Source organism: Sphaerodactylus townsendi, linkage group LG08, assembly GCF_021028975.2.
Source record: "Sphaerodactylus townsendi isolate TG3544 linkage group LG08, MPM_Stown_v2.3, whole genome shotgun sequence".
Lineage (NCBI taxonomy): Eukaryota > Metazoa > Chordata > Lepidosauria > Squamata > Sphaerodactylidae > Sphaerodactylus > Sphaerodactylus townsendi.
The window spans coordinates 46205898-46226699 of NC_059432.1; the positions used below are offsets into that span (position 1 = coordinate 46205898).

The window sequence follows — 20802 nt, forward strand, 5'->3', positions numbered from 1 at the left end:
TAATAATAATAAAATAAATTGCTTGTTGATCATTAGGGAGTGGAAGTCAGGATAAGGGCTCCTGGTTTGTTGGATCAGTTTGGTTCCTATAAGTGCATTGTCATTCACAGTTTCTCTTTGTGAGTTTTTTGCACAGGTATGGTTCTGGAAAAAAAAGACAGAGGAAAGGGGGCCTGGCCAAGTGGCCACCACCTCAGAGGCTGACTGAAGAGGTCTCCTTGGATGAGAACATTCCTAGCATTTCAGAGTTATTAGCTAGACTTGATGTCTTGGTAGCACTGCATGCCAGCCTAGAGTGTCTGTGGGCCATGCTCCTGCCGTAGCACCTGCCTGGCAAAGGTTATGAAGCGTGGCTGTGCTGCCAGCAGGCAGGACCATGGCTGGGTCTGACCCCGCAGGCCAAAGCAGGCGGCAAGCACAAGCATGGTCAGGTCACAGTCCAATAGGTCAGGGAGAACCAAGGAGCCGGCTAAGAATCAAGGAAGAACCAGGCACAGAGCGGCGATCGGTAACACACTTGTTGCACCCAGGCAGAAGCAATCACACAGTAAGGCTTATATAGAGAGCCTTGTTCAGCGGGCTGGGATTCTGTAAGGAGTTAGTCCTCATCAGATGCAGAGACTTCTAATCTCCCATACCTTGGTGCCAAATGAGCACTCCTTCTGTGCTTCTGCAGTAGCAGCCTCTGCTTCTGCCTCCTATGCACAGTTGGCTCATCACTGGGTTCCTTAGGAGGATCTTTAGGCTCCTCCACCTGTATGTCATCAGGCAGGGAAGGACTGGGCGTGGCTCTGCTATCTGGTTTTCCCCAGGAGCAGCCAACTCTGGCTGCATTGTGTCCTCAGGTTCTGCCTCAGAGTCCTGGTAAGTACCCAGAGGCTGGCTCATGACACCTGCCTATAAACAATCCTCTTCTTCTTTGGCAGATAGGGTGGCAGCCTTGAGAAGACTGCTGTCCCTCCATCAGGCCATGAGAGATGGCAGCCATCCCAACATCCTGGTGTTGAATTTGGGTGAGAATGACCTATGCAAACCTAAGGGATTCATGCGTAGACACAAAATAATTACAAATTTAAATAGGATGAAGGTTTTGTTTCCTGGAGAGGAGATTTTTTGAACAGAGCTCTTGCAAAGATGTACTTGGAGGGGACTGTGCAGCCCTCCAAAACTGACAGAGCTTTCTGTAAGGTGAACTTGGCTGCATGTAAGGCAGTTCTGGCAGGTGGTGGGACCTACATCCTACACTAGGCAATTGGGTTTGATAGGCATCATCTGTATAGGAAAAATGGTGTCCATTTCTCTACAGAGGGAATGTTTCTATGTCACTGCCTTCACAATGTTATTATCAGCAACTGTGGCAAGGTGTGTGAAGCAAGGCTAACCCCCTTGTTTGGCAGGGATAGTGCGGGTTGCTTGTTGATAAGTAGCAATCAATGGGAAGCACCTTGAGCCATTGGGTGTGATGGAAGGCAACTTCTGAATAGTTCATTACTTGCTTTACAGTTTGTGAAAGAATACCTTTGGTGCTGAGCAACATCACTTGGTAGTGGCTTCATGTTGCATCAGGTAATGGGATTGGAGCTTCGCATAGTATGTTTGGACAATTACCAGCAAGGTTGGTGGTAACAACTGGCTGACTTTGGAGCCAGGGTGGATTTCCCAGAAATGATAACCATGGACAGGCTACCTATCATTGTCTGCCCTCAATTAGAATAAGCATAATTAATTGATTATGTAGATGAGCTGATTTTAATGAACTAGTTAAATCCATGGTCTGGTCTTATATCTCTGCTGGGATACTGGAGCAATAGACATGGCCAACATTGGCTCTAAGATTGTCCTGAAACATCTATATTCACAATGGATTGCAAATACATCTGAAGACTTTACCATGAACATGTGTGCTCCTTGGTGGGCTACCCACAATTCACTCTTCTGAAAACATGGCAATGCCCTTGTTGGATGTTCATTTTTTTAAAATTCAAGAGCTATTTTGGCTCCCATTCTTAAGTTTTCCAGTGCTTTATATATGGATAGCGCTTATAGGGAGGGTAGCAGCCACTATAACAGGCACCATAACACTATAACGATGCCTGACAGACACATAGAAACCAGGCTTAACAACAATGAACTGAAGCTTCCAAATCCAGATGATAATAGAACCAACATGTACCCACTTGGTAATTGAAACCAGGGACCTGTACCTGGATAAATGTGAGGTTTATATCACATGTACATGAACTGAGTACAACACAAGAATCACCACACATGTAAAAAAATCAAGTGTATGCTGTACATGGATTGTAACTTGTGAACAGGGCTATAGGTATACCACCTCAGGGCCAAACAATACCAAATTTTGGTGGTTCCATGAATTCTTCTCCCACAGGTACATTGGTTCTCAAGTTGAACTAGGACTGTTTAGTGTATACGTGAAAGAGCTGTTAATCTTTTCTCCCTGTGTCATTTTCATGACCAGAATGGCCCACAGAGGTGCTATTTGCCTCATGAGACAAATATACAAACAAAATATATAGAGTACCTGGATGGTTTCCCCAATGACACAAACAATAACTAATAATGACAATTTCAGGTCAGGGAAACAGAGGCTATCATTTCCCCCTTACCCACACGATCCCCTAAACTGAATCAGGACCTCTTTGCCCCCCTCTCCTGCTTTTTTTTTAAATGTGTGGAGCTCTGGGCCCATTCCCGACACCATGTGTATTCTGGCTTTGACAGTGTATGCATGTGTCTAGAGCAGAATTCGTACATTCAAATGTGGTTTTTAGTAACTTGTTATTGGAGTTTATGCATAGAAGGCGGAATAGGCAATTTCTAAAGTTCCTGTAATAGGCTTCCGAATCACTTGGAGAGTGTGCAGAAAGTGTTTTTCCCCCCACAACTGCATTTAAATCTTGACCATGTCTGTAAATGTGATGAGAGGGGCAGCTTTTCTACTTCAGAATTTCTGTTGATTTTTTGCTTTAGATGTCATAATGCCAAGAACTGGGTGACATGGCAAAAAGGACTGATGTTACTGCAATCTGTGGCTAATGTTTGCCAAACTGTTTTTATTAATTATTAATTACAATCTTTCTAACACAAGACAACTTTGGAGTAGTGAGTACACAACAGGGCACAAATGTTTAGTTTGGAAATTGGGAAACCCAATGCTACCACTTTCGTGTTGGGGTCCAGCCAGTATAAAAAAGTTTTCAACATGCAAGGCTATTCTTAGAAAAGCCAAACAATGTGACTAGACAGCAGCAGTCCAGCCATGGAAGTCTAAATCTCCTCCCAGACAAGAAAACAAAACACAAATGTCTGCACTTCTCAAAATGAAGGTGAACAGAATTCATATCATTGACAAAATGGCATCTGAGCAAAAACATGGGATTCCCTTCTCCAAGAGTTCTTGGTGCTGACCTAAGCTCGGTTGCTGACCACACAGGGTGATGCCACAGGCATGCCAAACAAAAATAGCCCTTCCTCGACTACTACCTAGACCAGCTCCAAAACCACTCATTTGGGTTTCTGCAAGCAAGTGTTACTTCTAGAGTGAAGACTGACATAATAAAGAAGTAAGTCCAAAGTGAGATTTAAGGTGGGTCCAGCTTCTCAACTGAAAGCACAGGTGTGCATACCAGTGAATGCAGGGCTAGCTCAGCTGTCCATCTCTTCCTGTGTCATGTATCAGGCAAAATGTCTTTTTTTTAAAAAAAAAACCCCAAACATCTGCTTATATGTGTCCATTTATTTAATGGCTTTTAAAAAGGAAAATAAAAACAAGTTCTGGGGTTGGGAGAAGACATGATTTCTAGTGGAAGTTACAAAATTATAGCTGCAAGTCATTCAGTACCAGACTTCTGCAAGGTTCCCCCCCCCCCCTTCCTCAACCCTGCAGAAAGAAGGTGCATTTGGCTTTAGGTCAATGAGGCCACTTCAAAAGAGGCCCTGCTGCTTTATGAATGTTACATCTGTCTTCACTCTTAAGATACTGGTTTCCTGCCACAGAAAAGAGCAGAGGGCAAAGACTATAATCTTGCTATGCACATGCAAGGATCTAAGAATTGGCCCAGTTCCGCATTAATCCCTTTAACACAGTGACAACACCTCTCTGCTAACTTTCTTCCAGGAAACAGGGAAAAATTCAGCTCAGGAATCAGATCTCAGCTCAGCTGGTATGCACTGATAAGGTTTATATACCCCAAACAGATAATTAAGATTCAAAAGATTCTGGGGTGTCATGACATCATCCTTTTTTGTTTTTTTTTCTAGTTAATATTTCATTTTGGTTAGTTGCAATAAAAAGGGTTTAAAAAATACACTGGCAGTTTCAGTGGCTGCCACATATTAATTGATACTGCATAAACTAGGTAAAGATACCAAACTGAATGGAGGCAAACACAATATTCCAAAAATCAGCCATCTTTCTGACTTCACTAATTTCCTGAGATCCAGTTACTTCTGTAGTTGCTTCAGAATAACATCCACAGCTTCTGCCAAGTTATCCACATAACCATCTGCCTTTACTTGGGAGTGTTGCTCGTCACAAGGCCTACAAAGGAGACAAAAGAACAAAATCATTGGAAAGTGTCAGGAATGTCCAATTAGGGGTAAATAAATGAACAGTGAGCAATAGCATCTCATTATTTGCATGAGGTAATCAAAGTTCCTAGAGTTGATTCACATAATTTATGTTTCAGTCCCAACTTTCAGGCACTGACTTTCATAGACAACTATAGTATATGAACAGGGTAATCAGAGATGCAGCTAGAAGCAATTCTGATAACTATACCAATTCTTATAATTATACCATTGATGATTTAACTTTCATACTATTGGGATTTCACATCTGGACAATATATCCTATGAACTAGTCCCCAGTGCTCTCAATTCATTGGATTCCATCTTATAAATGATATATCGTTTACATTAATGACTTCTTCCCATCCCCCCTCAGTGCCATTTTTTTCCAGTTTGAATCCTGAGCCATAAATTGCGACCCAGAAGTTCCCATTTCCAGACAAGTCTGAAACCCACTGAACAAACTGAGCCCGCCCCTCTTTTGTTGCCCGCGCACTGGCTATATATCTGACCATCTTCCTACCCCCTCCCGCAAACAGGGTTTGTCCACTGGGGGTTGGATCCCAGACGCCTTTTATTATTATCATTCATTTTTTGTAGGTTACTGCTGCTATAGTTTTAATAGTTTTAAGGTTTTGTATTGTTTTAATTGGGGTTATTCGATTTGTTTTATTGTCTTGTTATTTGTTGTTGTACACCGCCCTGAGCCCTTCGGGGGTAGGGCGGTTTTATCAAATAAATAAATAAATAAATAAATAAAATAGATCTTCTCCATCCTTCAGCAGCAGCCTGTGATGCCCAAAAAAGCGATGTTGGGGATCACAGAAAACCTTATGGACAAAGTACCCGAAGGCAGACAGAACTGTGGCAAGGAAGAGGAAGCAAGCAAAATAGCCCAAAATAGCCACTGTTCCCTTTCCATCTGTAGAGGAAGTCAGAAAAAAAAGCTCTTCACTCACAGAAGGCAGTAGGGTGATTTTGCCTCGTGTGTTCTTGGTCAATTCATGCCTTTCTGCACCTCATTTGTCCCAGAAGATCAGAAGATCAGTAGATTTTAGCTGGTAGCAAGAATATGTCAGTAGTCAAGCGAATATGTCAGTAGTCAAGCGTTCTCAAAGAGAGAATCACCCACTAGAAATCAGGGATCCCAGAATAGATGTGAAAACTGAGCTACTTTCCAACAGTGTAAAGGGCAAAACTATACTCACTGATGTGTATTTCCTTAAATACTTTTCTCAGGGCATATATACTGTCTAGAGTTGTCACTTGCAGGATTCAGTAAACATTTGTCTGAACAAGTCATGTGTATTTACCTCCTGAGGCAGGCTTGCAGTGACGACCTTCTTTCTGATCATATTTCAGAAGTCATTTACTTCCTTAAGTGAATTAAATTCCTTACAAAGCCCCTCAGGAGGAACTGAGTAGTCCATATATTTTAAACAAAAATATTGGCTGCCAGTAGCTGATAGCTAGCTTTTGAAAAAGGCAAAGGAACATTATGCTGAGTTTTGTTTTGGGTGTGTGCCGATATCTTGTAAGCACTGAGCGATAACTGAGGTAAAATTTAAAAAGCAGAACATTCTACCATCTCTTCCTTTTTTGCCTCAGGACTAATTAACAGCCCATATGTGTAGCCTAGTCACATAAGTGGTGCAACAACAGCAGAAACATCTGTGAGCAAAGATGTCATTCACTTGTTCACTTAAGTTGTTCACTTAAGTTGTTGCAATAGTGTCTTGTTCTCTTCTTACAAGTTACATTGTTCACACAAGTAAATTACTTTTAAACAAATAGCTAAGCAGCTGATTGAAAACATAAATTAGCTCCAGGGCTTCTTACCTTCCTTTTTAAAAGCTCTATGATAATTACAGTATCACACAAGAAAACAAAGTGCCAAGGGAAGGTTCTACACAGTAATTTACTTGGGAACAAAAAAAGTTGTAAGCCTAAACATACCAACCATACCAACCCCACAGGTCCTGTTATCGAGTGAATTTCTAGCCTAAAGAGACATAGTTTCTCAAGAGATTATGATTGCTTGAAAGGTCACAGTTTTTGAACACTCCACAATTTCTCCTCGTATTGAAAGATTTTTCAGGGAGACTGTAACACTTTTACATGTTGTAAAATTCATATCACTATATAAGTACAAGTGGAAGATCTGCAAAACTTGTGAGTGTAAAAATACCTTTTTATACACTTGCTATCGCTCTGGGCTACTCACTTGTTGGCCAACTCATCCAGCAATAATGCTGCCACCTCTGCCTGCTTGGCTTATACTGGGGAAAAGTCGCTCCTGCTCCCCTTTCTGCCAGCAGTGCCACTGTCTGTCTGCTTGGATCATGAGGAAGCAGGGGGAGGCAGTTCTTCTGCTCTCTCTTCCTCCCTCCCGTCCCTCCCTGTCACCTGTATTCATCCAGGCCAGACCAGGCATGGCCCTCCATTGGCTGCTTTTGCCATGAGTACAATGAATGAATCAGTGCTAGGTCCTGTCCCATCCAGAGGCCTCAGTTTAGGGTCACCCAAAGGCCACCCAGAGTGTGTGTGTGGGTGGAAGCCATGCTCATACCTATGGTTGGTGCTACAGACAATCCTCCATTTTTTGCGTAAACCCTGCTTTTTAAAACAGATTTGGGATGTTTCTGCAAACCGAGGTTATTCCCCCAAGTTTGCAGAAAGATATTTTATCTTGATAGACCTAATCTGTGAATTTATTCTGTATCAATGGCCATGTTCACAATTAGATATAGGATATGTTAGAGACGACATAGTACAAAAAGAAAATTTCAGAAGCTGTCTGAAGGTTACACTCTAGCAATTTAATGCCTCGAAGTTTCAGGCATTGCCAGTGCCCACTAGTGCTCCATGGAGTGCGCAGAAATGCACATGTCCCCTCCACTAAAAGGAATGCTGAAGGGCACATTCAAAAGCTGTGTGAGTTCCAGAATTGGTGCACTGAGTTTAAATCCAGATGTGTCTCGCAGTGGTGTCCGTGAAGGAATGGAGACTATAGCAAATACTTATATCCTAATATCTTTTAACCTTGAGCTCAGACTGTTTCATTATTGTTGATATACAGGCCCATCTGGTAATCTGTTGTTTGTTTTGCAGTTTCCTTTGTAGAGCTCAAAAATAAAATCCAATGTCTAAAGGAATGTGTTTTCTTTCCTTTTTGCGCATCAGAGTTTAGTGAGCTGCCAAACCCCCACAAACTAATGACAAGAATAATGGTTCCCATACCAGTAGTATTTTATTTTTTAATTCAGTGGGAAGTACATTTCTGTTGCCGTATCAAAACATTTATGCTGCCTCACAGCAGGAAACAAAATCCAAGACTTTAATAGTTTTTTTCTCCCAATTCCATACTCTATCAATAACATTGCTACCAAAGCAAATGTTTTCACCATACGCAAGCTACTCTCCTTTGCTGGATGGGGCAAACTGGTTGAATGGCAGATTCACACATAAGGAAAGAAAATACATCACTTTCAAATTGTGTACTGACAAAATCATCATATTGGACATTACCCTGACATAATAATTAACTACACACTTTTTTTACAGTTTAATAAGGAAGAAGTGGTTTTGGGAAATGATGAAATCCAACATTCCCCATCCATAATAATAGCACATTATTTAGCCATTCTGAGAATGACAGTAAAGGCAATATGTGACTGGGACCTTGGGTGAGGCATGGGATTTGGGTGTCATGAGCCAGCCCCCAAGAGACAAGGAATCAGATGCAGAACCAGACGACACCATGGGCCAGTACCTTGCTCTTTGAGAGGAAATGCAAGCAACAGAGCAAAGTCCTTTCCAGGATGAGTCTGTGGTGCAGGTGGAAGAGCCTTCAGTAGCCCCCGACAACCTAAACAATGGACCAGCTGTACAAAGGACAAAGGCAGAGATAGCAGCTTAATAATAAAAGAAGTGCCCGTATTGCAGCTTGATATGGCAAAAGGCTCTGCGAGCTAGAAATAGCAACATCAGAAACGGACTGAGTCTTTGCAGGATCCTGGCCTCATTAGCAAGGTTGTCCTATTTTAACCCTGTCATGGACTTGGCTCTGCCTGGATACAACAAGTGTACTTCACGGGGAAGCTCCATGAACCTGGTTTCCTGCTCACACCTTGAACCTCTGTTCTTAGCCTGCCTGCTTGCTTGCTTGCTTGCTTGAACTCCTGGACAACTTGACCTCAGACTGCCTGACCATACCTGTGTTTGCCTTGAGTCTGACTGCCCAACAATGCCTGTGCCTGTCTTGACCTTGGACTACCTGACCATGCTTGTGTCTGCCACCCACCCACCCTGACCTCAGACTACCTGACATGTTATAGCTAATGCCTTCCTGCAGCACATTGGGATTTTCATGGCCAGCACCTGCAACAGGCTGGGAAAGGGCTGGGGTTCCATACTTCTTCCTCAAAGATGACACTTACAGGTGGCAGTGCAATCCAAGGTTTTATTGCTAGCAGTCACAGGTACATTCCACAACAGGGAATCTTCCATGGTAGTTAGTGCCATTCCCTGCTACCTGCTCTCTCTGTACTCTCTGACAACCACTTCTGTATCTCCTGACCAGTCCAGAGATGTCCAGATCCACAGAACCTTTCCTTTAAGATCCCAGTCTAATGACTGAGCTCAACATCTAAGCTTGTGGCTTGCCTCCTGCAGCCCCAGTACCATCTTAACTGTAAAGATTTCCCCTCTCCATGTACTGCAGCATGGCCACCCAAGCTGCGCTCCTGCTCCATTTGTCCTCCCTCCCTACAAATTTGTTTATAATCTTCATTCCTCCTCCACAGACATAATATTTGGTCCGCTCCTTGTCAGTGCTCCCTAATCTCCCAGCGATTCCAGGGCCGTCCATGTATCACAGAAGATCTTGGGTTGTTTCATTATTGGCCCCAAAGGTGCATCAAAAAGTCACATACCCTGGCTTTCCATCAGTATCATCAATAGGAGCATGTATGGAGTCATCAAGGTAGTGACAAAGTGAGGGGGAACTGCGCCCGGGGCATGAACTGCCCGTGTGCACCCTCCACACCCCACCCCACCCCCGGCCCCACCTCCCCATGTGACTGTAATGGCAGCGCCTGGGACAAGCCGCCCTGGATGTCCCATTGCAGGTACGCATTTGCATCAAGGAGCCTCAACTATTTTTAGACATGCAATTTAAATGACTTTTGAAATACATTTATTAACAAGACTCTCCCATCATGTGAGTGCCATCCATGAAGCTCACACGACACATGATCATACGTCACACATTAAGGAGCAATTTTCTGCGATTCACTTTTTGCTCCCTGCCTCGCCTAAGTGAAGGAAAAATCATTGCTATTTAATGAAAACATTTTCACAGGGTCTCATTTCTTGTCAAGCAGGACCAATAATTTAATTCCATTTACAAGCATTCTTCCTGAAGCAACATTATTAAAACGGTAGGAAGGTGTGCCTCTAAATTTTGGCCAACAGCCAAAATCCATCTGACAAACGGCAGAAAATATCTCTGTATTTGCAATCCTATAAAAAAGGTAAGCAAGTTCTTCATTCCTTGAGATAATTTACTGCACTTCCAATTTGCTCATAGTATCACCATAATTAAATCCTAAGGCCAGTTTGGATGCTGTTTTTTGGAATATTTTCTAAAATTCCAAATGCTGTATTGCAATGTCACATTTGAATAATTAGTGTGTATTCTTAGGGGGGAAAAGAGATGTTGAGTCTGCGAAACAGCAATTTCAGGAATTAAATTGTGGCTTTGAATGTGAATGATATGTGAAGATAAAAGCAGTTCATCTTCCCTGTGGGGAGAGCTGTGTGTGCTATTCCCTCAAAGGGCACACATGCATCTCCCTGCTGTGGATGTGTGCAACCCCCACTTTGGATGTTAATGACATGCAGGAATACAATGTTTTCTGTATTCATGCAAGTCATCAGTGCTTGAAAGTACTCTTAGAATTCAGAAATGACTGACATGGCTGTTAAGATTTGTATGCCAACACAGCCATAATGATCCCCTGCCCACATGGGCTTACTCTTTAATTTATTTTCTCTTTTGAGCCTTAATATTTTTGCAATGTATAACAATCTAATTATCTCAGGCATCTGTCCCTTTTGAGGATAAGATATTGATGAAAAAGAAAAACAGGATGTAATAATCTGAATTGATCAAAGTATATGTACAATAAGTATAAATATGTATGTAATTTGCTGTTGTATACACATTTTTCATCTGGGTAGTGTGAAAAAATCATCATCGGGTAGGAATTACCATATATTCAATGTTATGGAAGGAAGACAAGACAATTCTGGTGGAACCCTCGGATTAAACGTTACCCTCGAGGAGGTCGCCGGTTTCAGTGTTGGCTAGTTTTACTTGACGTTTTGTTACTCAGATTCTGTCAGCTTCCTAGGCGACTTTTTTCGCGTGATAAATCCTGAATACGCCCGTTTGCATTTTTTTATGCGCATAAACCATGGCGTTGCGCATCACACAAACAAGCGATGCCGCCGGACTACGCTGATTTTGGTTTTCGTCACGTGATTCTCAACGAATCACGGACGAAAACCGAAGTTCCACTGTACTGTATGTATTCTTTGACTTAGAAACTCTTAAGAGATATACTTGTATTTTTTTTCCATTCTGGATACTGTAGCAGGAAGCATTGAGAGATACATGGGAATCCTTCAAGATGCACCAGAAGAAGTGGAGAATTCATTGCCAGTGCTTTGGGCCATGGATCATGCAGATGTGAACTAAGAACTCTGGGAAAGGTTGGAATGTAGCTTAGTAGAAAACATATTGACTTATAACCATGCTTCAGTTCTTTTGTTGTGGCTTCTGGTTGACGACATGATGTTCAACAATACTGCTAAGTCATTAGACCATTAGACTAAGTCATTAGACCATAGGTTTTACAAACATAAAAAGTTAATGCTGTGATACAGATAATCAAGGGAAGATTTTTGCTCAGCTAGTTTCCACATAAAATGTTAAGTGTAGCTATATTTTTCAAAAGCCATTCTGTCATTCAAGAGAGCATGGCCAGTTTCTTGCAACAACTGGAAACCTTAGTAACTCCCAAGTTATCTTATGTGTTCTAGAGTAAATACCAAAGATTTATTAGGAACAGAGCAAGGTAAATAGTGAGCAATTTGGCTCTTATTCTGCTGTCTTACATTAATGTCTTTATTACTATTGCAACAATCCTAGGTATTCTTACCTGAGAATAAGCTTGCTTGCACTCTGTGGATGTGTATTGGTGTAAATGTTCATGGGAGAGAGCTTTTATTTTTTACTATAATAGGCCTTTTAATTCTTCTACCATAAAAGGTTTCTATTTTTTTCTTGTCAGTGCTATTACTACACATACCCAATAGTAAGGCACATAATAAAGATTAACTTTATGTCTTTAAAACAGATCCAGAGTGATGTAGTGTTTAGAAAGTTAAATTATGACTGGAAAGACCTGGGGCGCAACTAGATTTTACTGTACCCCTGGGAATGATCTGGGCACAGCACCACCACTTCAGAGCTGAATATGGACCATTTAAAAATGCTGCAAAGGCTTGATCCTGAATGGACTAGAGGCAGAGTGGGGCCAGCCCTTCTGTAGCTGTTTGGTACTGGATGAGATGCGAGGGGAGAGTGCCTAGATCCACAGGCCCAATCAGGATTGGGCTCTTAGACATAGTTTAATGGCCTGCACTCAGCTCTCAAATTGCAGCAGAGTCCATGAGTCCATAGTACGTATGTCTGTAGAGTCATTCCAGTTGAAGTGCAATAATATCAATGGGCTTAGATTGGAGTTATGTTACACTATCAGTCCCTGATCTGCTATACAAACATCTTCAGACATGCTCTCTTGGAGGGCAAGTGCTCAACTGGCTGATGTGTAATACATGCTAATAAGGGAAGACTGGACAAACATTCATACTGCAGCATACCAGTTTGCAGAGGTGCTAACAATAGGAGGTGTTCATAAGAACCCAAAAGATGAGATGAGGAGGACCAAGAGCCTGAAAAAATACCAAAGGCAACAAAGTGCCATGATGATTATCTGATATTTCCTGATATGTTTAACTGATCCTCATCAAAGGCACTTGTTAACAGGCATAAGAACATAAGAACTAGCCTGCTGGATCAGACCAGAGTCAATCTAGTCCAGTACTCTGCTACTCGCAGTGGCCCACCAGGTGCCTTTGGGAGCTCACATGCAGGATGTGAAAGCAATGGCCTTCTGCTGCTGCTGCTCCTGAGCACCTGGTCTGCTAAGGCATTTGCAATCTGAGATCAAGGAGGATCAAGATTGGTAGCCAGAGATTGACTTCTCCTCCATAAATCTGTCCAAGCCCCTTTTAAAGCTGAGACATGTTACATCTCTTTCTGCTAATGGAACAGTATCTCCAACAGTCTAACAGTGCCATCTACAATGAATGTACATTGGTGTAACTCTGTATAGGACTGCAGTGTAATTGCTGAACTCTCCTGATGAAGAATAGCAGAAGTACTGACATTGCTTCCTTTCTTTGTCTTTATTGTTATTATTATTTTATTGCAAGAGCCAGAATGTTGTGTCAAATTTATTCTAACCGAAGATACAATAACTGTTGTTTTCATCCTAGGTTTCATTTCCAGCTTTGCTACTCCCAAATTACAGTTGGATTCTAAATGAAACTATTTGTTATTATGTAATCCAGTCCACCACTATCTTAAGTGAACCTAAGTCTTAAGTGAACCTGTAAGTCTTCCCACAAAGATGGTGATGATAATAATATATTTTAGTTGATATTTTTAACATTGTCAGAGCACTTTAAGTTTCCAAGGACAGTAAAAATGTATTAGGACAAAAAGAAGATAAGTCACTTGTTTAAACCAGGATAATACATCCAATATGCATCATAGTGAAAATAAACATTGGTTAATGTTTTTGGGGGCGGGGAGTAATTTGAAAACCATTAGGAAACATATGTTACTAACATTTATTACAGCAAAAGTTATCTAAATGGAATTTTACATGGGGGAAAGCAGCAGTTATCATAAAGTCCACAAAACGTTTTTGATATGAGGAAGCCATTTACTGTCATTTTGGTGGCCGTGGTATCTTGAATATTCTGATAAACTGAGATTTATTTTATATTTAAATTTCTTTATAAACTGTGACTTAGTTGAGTGTAGTCCCACTGGCTATTTGCAAAGCTGGCCTCTCACACTGCCAGCTATGGCAAGCAATCTGCTGTTGCTGCTCTTTTCAAGAGCAAAAAGGGGAGGCAGGAGCAATGTCCTAGTATCACTTTTGATTGTATCTGAAAGGGAAGTCATGATACTCTAGGCATTCCCCACATCCCTATGGTTTTTACCACATAAATCATACGTCATTTCCAGGTACAATTGGAACTGGCATGGCAATACTATGTGCCATCTGTCCCCCCCCCCCCCCCCCATCTTATTCCCACAGGAGTAACAAAGCCAGTTGGCAACCCAATTGCACAGTGATTTTAGGAACTGCAAATCCAACATGCGCCGCCTCACTCACAAAGTTTTACTGATTTACTTACTACATTTGTACCCACCTTTCTCCCCAATGGGAATCTACAGTGTTCATAACAGTCTTCCCTTTTCCATTTTATCCTCACAACAGCTTTTTGATGTAGATTTGTCTGACCACATCTGACTTGTTTAAGATTGCCCAGCAAGCTAGTGTGGCAGAGTGGCCATTTGAGTAGAGGTCTCCCAGTTCCTAGTCTGATATTTGAACCACTGCATCATACCAGCTCTCTCTCTTGTTTCCATGTCTAAAAATATGGCAACTCACAACCACTTCACAATCACAAAGAGTTGCTCTCTCACCACAAGTGTTAAAATGGTGTCACTTTCTTAACTACAACCCATCAGAAGTTTCCTCCTTCAGTCAACCAGTTCTGAATGGGGAAATACCTGGAGATTTTGGGGGTGAAGCATGAAAAGGGGAGTGTTTGGGGAGGAGAGGGACTTCAGTGGGGTATAATGCCGTAGAGTTCACCTTCCAAAGTAGCCATTTTCTTCAGGTGATCTCTGTCGCCTGGAGATCAGTTCTAATCCTAGGAGATCTCCAGCTACGACCTGGAGGTTGAATCCACCATGTTACAATAAAAGGGAGGTGTGACTATAGTCTAAAATATCACCACTTTGCACCAAACAGCTAACAAAATACGCAAACTGTATTTTTCTTTCAAAATTATACTTAATAAGTGTACATTTCTACAGATGCTGATAATTTTTGCAGCAATATGTTAAAGTGTATGCTGTTTCTCTCAGAATGCAACATAAAATGTGTAACTATTTTACAGCAAAAACAATTATTACCCTATATGTTAATATGAGTTGTCATCAGTAAGAAGAAATATTTGCATGAAGCAAGACAGCCTTTCAATATAATCTGTGATAATTCAAACAGTCCATCTATAAAGATTGCCACTTCTATATGAGGCTATTGAAAGCTTCTCTGAAAGGGTTTGTGTTGCTTTTCTAATATAGGGGTCGTGTGCTACAGGCTGAAGAAGAAAATGCCATAGAATACAGGGGCTACAATAAAGGCCTTGCTCTGAGGCATTCAGAAAAAAAAGAGAAACTGTATGTCTCCTATGAAACGAGGCTTCCTGTGCATGGGCAGGCAGACTACTATGAGAACTTCATCTCTAAGGCATGCAGAATAAAATACAGCATGGCCATTAAAAACCCAATATAATTTTTGGCAAAGCATGTAGTGACACTCCTAAGCAGAATTATTCTCCTGACTTCAACGAACAGAAGAGGGGGTACCTCTGCTTAGGATGGCACTGTGACTCATACACAGCCACAGCCTCATTAGCATTCAGAACTCTGAAAAGACATGCTACTCACACTCTGACCAAAAAACCCTGGTAGTTGCATGAAGCACATTTAGCGAGACAGCCTCAGTAACTGGAGATTTCATGAACTGAATGGCTATTTGTGGGGAGTTTTGCTAGGTTTCATGAGCACCAGTCCTGAACCTTCTGTGCTGACATGCTAATGTTATATATTGCTTATGACAGAACGAACCTGGCAGCATCCAAATTGCAGAGAAAAGCTGTTTTGTCTGCTCATCAGTGCTGACAGGAGAAGCGGCTGCCAGCTGCTTTTAGGCCAGTGCTCTGAATGTGTGCCTCAGAGAGCAATACCAGAAAGGCCATTTGGCTGGAATGAAAAGTGAAAGCTGTAATGCCACCTAATGGTCTTTGTCCAGCCTTTTAGATGATCTTTGAAACTTGCCACGTTTTCGTTCTTGCACTAAGGCGAACAATGGCACACTTATTTTGGGGTTCTTTTCACCACTTGCCCATGTGTTCACTTTAACTTTAAAGCCTTTTTGTCATATTTGAGCAGCTCTGAATTTGGGGTGCAAATTTTTAAATCAATATATCATTAGATCAAAAAATTATGATCTTGAAACTCAGGACAAAGAGGTGCTATAGATGTCAGTGGAAATAAAATTCCCATGCAGAACAGGCTGGGAGGACTGTAATCAGAGGACTCACATGTCTTCAATATGGATGCACCCAGCATTGCTGTTCTTTGTGTGTAGCACAGCTGTTTTCAATCAAACGGCATCTCCTCCCCCCATTCCCCCCTCCAACAGCAAATGTTTGAGTGCTTTTCACCATCTCTGCCAGTTTGCTGAGGGAAAAAAAAATCAAGGAAAGAGCTTGGCACAATATTGTTAAAATCCAAGGTTAATATCCCACAGTCTGCTCCATTTAATTACTAACAAATTAGGTTATTTCTTTCCCCACGTGACCCTATTCATTGCCATTAGAAACAATGTGAGATTACAACAGAGAATATTTTCCAGGAGCTTTCCAAAAATAGTTACTTTAAAGCTTCCAGGCATGAGTACAAACAAGCATCCACTTAAATACACCTAGTGAATTAACAGGTAACAGATGGTGCACTTCTTAACTCACGACGTTTGAAAAGGTTGACATGCTGGCCGTTACTACACTGCCTGGGGAACTGCAGTACTCAGTTCATGCTGTTGATTGCAACTACCACAGGCAATTCAAGTGAGGGGCTGGATGAGGGTTGTCCGCCCCCCCCCCCCCCCCCGCGGATTTAGAACTGATCTCCAGGCAACTATCAGTTCTAGTGAAGACAATGTCTGCTTTGGAGGATGGACTCTGTGGCATGATACCACACTGAGGTCCCTTCCCTCCACAAACCTCGCCCTCCCCAGTATTTCTCAACCCAGAATTGTCAATCTTAGGCTGAACACATTTAAAACTTTGGAGTGGGCTGGCAGCAGGGTCAATGGGAAAACTATTATGACTGTTTTGTTGCAGGGGATATCAACGATTTCTCTACAAGTCATGCCACCATTACAGAGAATCCAACACTCAACCCTGGGCTTTTCTGCACAATTCATTTAAAATGTTTTCAGGCAGGAAATAAAACATTTCCTCCATGGAGTTCTGCACTGTTTTAAAACCAAAATATTTTATTTCCAGCCTTAAAACGTTTTACATGAATCTCCCTTTAAAATGATTCTTGAGGCCGAAACATTTTCAGAACATTTTCACTTGCTGTGCATATCTCTTTAAAACATTTTACAAGCCTCTGTGTCATCCCCGATCTTCCTCCTTGGTGCCATTTTGTGACTCACACTCAGTTCCCCCTCACCTGTTTATATGATTATTTGCTTAATTTTTTTTAATTTTGGGGTGTGTGTGTAATCTTTGATGCATTGAGTATACAAGGCACAGAGAATCGCAGCATGAAGCATCCATTCATCAACAAACTTTTAAAAAGGAGGGGGAGGAATCACGTAATGGCAGCCATGAATCATTTCCAGGGAGTGAGTGTGGAAAAATGGAAGGGACTGAAAGTGTTTTACAAATGTTTTAGGAGATTTGTGCAGAAAGGGCCCCTGTTAAAATGTAAGTTCTCACAATAGTGGGTTGCATGACTGGTACTGGAATATACAGCATGCAACTATCAATACAACTGAGTAATTTTAAAAATGTTTTAAAATTTTTTTTCCTCCAAAATAATTTTAAAGTTATTTCCCATGCATTAGGCCTTCCTCCCACTGTACAGCATGAGAACATAATTCAAACAACAACAAAATTATGAACAAAGACTAATCCAGGTTTCTGCCTACCACAAAGATAGGGTTGCCACCCCAAGTTGTACAATACCTGGAGATTCTGAAGGGTGGAGCTTGGGGAGAGAGGGATGAGAGGAAGGGAAAGACCTCAGAAGGATTTAATTCCAAAGACTTCATCCTCCAAAGCAGCCATTTCCTAAAGGAGAACTGATGACCTCTGTAATCTGGAGATCAGTTGTAATTCAGGAAGTTTTGTGCTTAACAGCAACTTTCCTCAATTTTTACAAGTAAGAAGATGAAAAGCAAGAAAGGGTCTTAGGGGGAAAGGATAGCAAACTTGGGCAACCAATACCACTCCATCTCTCTGGACACTCCCCAGTCAAAATATCCAGGGAGACATTCAATGAGTGGATCTTGTTGGATACCAGCCGGTGTGCCAAAACCACTCCTTTTCAGATGAAAAATACCTCCCATTAGTCTGCCCAGTAAAGTATGCGGCCTTACATTTTAAACAGAGGAGAAACTTTGAACATGCTGAAAAGTATAAGCACATGGAATACCAATACAAAACATGCTGTTTCAGTTGACAAGTGAAATGGGCTATTGTTCAGCACTATCAGGGAGATTCTTGGGAGCTTTTGCAGTGGCAACATAAAAATACAACATGCATTGGGAAAAATACACACATACACACACAGCACAGTGACAGCAATCGTATAAGCGCTTTGGTAGGGATCAGCTATCAGTGCATTTAAAAGAAACAATTTGGCCCAAGTACTTCTGGAAATTAAAACCCAACCAGAGATTAGTGGAAGGCATGGGAGATCTGAGTTTTCCCCTACCCTCTGAAGACTGGAAGATATGCAGCTTTCCCTCCTCTTACATGAATGAGGCAGTCTTTAAGAGAAGGGGGATTTCTATACACGTGCCCCTTTGTCCAAAGCATGCAGATGTATCCCTTTAGTGAACAGTTAGTGAACAGTTTGCAATGATCACTCAGATTCTGCTCTGGAGAAAGAAAAATCAAAGGAGCGAGGCAACTTCTGGATTGATTGTCCAATCTTTTGTTGCTTTAAGCCCTTTTAGAATGCGAGGTTTACCGAAGACGTAAAATTTAATCTGATCCTGATAACTGTGATGGGTGGATCACACAGTTCTCACCAGCAAATTATGCAGCCATGTAGGCACAGAGGAACTTTCCTCTGCTGATGAGCAGAAATGATAGGGCAGCAAAATCCGCCCCACTCCCCGCCTTTGCCTTTGCTGATTCTCTGTCTGACTCCCCTTCCCCTTCCAGTCTTTTTAATTACAGGCCTGCATACCTAGGCTGTACTTGGCACTTCTTTGAAGTGACCCTGTTTTACACACTTACAATGCTGCAAACAAATTTCACTGCTGCAGGTTCACTATTACTGGGGAGAAGGAAACATGACGTCATTTGCCCACTTGCTGGAAAGTGGGTTGTCAAAAGAAAGGTCAAAAGGAAGAAAATTTCAAAGGCATCAAAGACGGAATGAAGCATTCAGCAGCCAATCAAATCACTAGATCTCTAAAATCCCTTTGCCCGGGATTCTAAGACTTCAGACCAAAGATCCTGGCATATAGCTTGCAAGGGTTTCGGTAAAAAACAATGAACGATACAGTAAGACAAAAAGATCCCTTAATAGTAGCATTAAATATTCATGAATGCAAAGTGGTCTTTTTTGTTTTCCTGAAATTTACAATCTTGTCTGATGATTTGCAAGACAGGCTCAGTTAAAACAATGTTCAATATCCTATGCATTAAAAAAAGCAGTGTATTGTAGCCTTAATAGACTGTGCCTCCATTTTACAGTGCACAGCAGCAGCTGTGAATTGCACTGCGAAATGCACGTGCTTGAATTTGATATATGGGCTGGATACTTTGGATGCCTCTGGTGTAAAGTGAGAGTACAGCCCTGGGCAAAGTCTACAAGAGAGCTGACATTTCTACTGCTGGTGTGTGTGTGTGTGTGTGTGCTTGTGTGCATACACATGCACACACAGAGGAAGACTGCCAGTTCCAGCCTGGGAAATTCCTGGAAATGTGTTGGTGTTGCCTATGGAAGAGGGAACTTGGAGAAGGATTTCAGTTAAAATCTATGGTATACCATCGCCTGCCCTGTGAAACTTCCATTTTTCCCTCTGGAACTGATCTCTGTAGTCTAGACATAATTGTAATTCCAGTCTGGGGTTGCCAGCTCAGGGTTGGGAAATTCTTGGTGATTTGGGGGTTGGAGCATGGGAAGGGCAAGTTTGGGGAGGAGACAGATCTCAGGGGGGTATAGTGCCACAGAGGTCACTTTCCAAAGCAACCATTTTTCCCAGGGGAACTGACTTTTGTAACATGGAGACTTGCTGTAATTCCAGATCTCCAGCTACCCCCTGGAGAGTGGCAACCCTATCCAGGTCCTACTCCACTCCTAACACAGGCATATGTACACATGCAACATGACTGCATGACAAGAGTCAATAAAAGGTCACATGGGCCCATTACCTATGGAATGTTTACCTCAAGGCTGTTCTCTGCACACTGGGCTTGCAAAGGACTCTCCTCGCATTTGTCTGTTTACAAAAAAGGAGGAAGTCTTGTGCCTCAAATGGGCTCTGGGCCTTCTGGTTCTCTTAACTCTGCCTCTCGGGAGCTTTAAAGGCACAGATCTCATAACTCGAGGAGTCTCAACATTAGAACTGATATTCTCCTGCCCCCTTCCCCACCACAGTCTCTCTCTCTGGTTGTTGCTACCGCAAAAGAAGAGGAGATACTTGTCTGAAATAAAGCTTTAAAGCCCTCCCAATCATTGGAAGGGTGGAAACAGAGTGGGGGAGGTGGGGTGGAGCCCTGCTTGTACTGTGCCTTCCAAAAGCCCTCTCTATTGTTATTTCATATCAAGAAGTGGCATAGCACCAAGGGGGCGGGGGCATGTGATGCACTGGGTGCCCACCCCTGAAAGGGCATGGCAAGGGTGTTCTGGGGGCGTGGCTGGGGCAGATTGGGGTATGGCGGGGTACAGGGCGCATAAGTGCCCCAGGCGCAGTTCCCCCTCATTCCACCCCTGATATCAAGAGACTGATTTGTGGATATGTG

At 42.1% G+C, this 20802-nt stretch overlaps 1 protein-coding gene across 2 annotated transcripts in view; it reads right to left on the reverse strand.

Moving 5' to 3' along the window:
• Positions 1-1958: 1958 nt before the first annotated feature.
• Positions 1959-20802, reverse strand: part of LOC125438237 (phospholysine phosphohistidine inorganic pyrophosphate phosphatase) — a 156346-nt gene continuing 137502 nt past the window's right edge. For both annotated transcript variants that reach the window (XM_048506515.1, XM_048506514.1), the window contains one exon: positions 1959-4561. In XM_048506515.1, the coding sequence (XP_048362472.1) occupies positions 4553-4561 (9 nt within the window). In that variant the 3' untranslated portion in view covers positions 1959-4552. The remainder of the gene's footprint in view (positions 4562-20802) is intronic.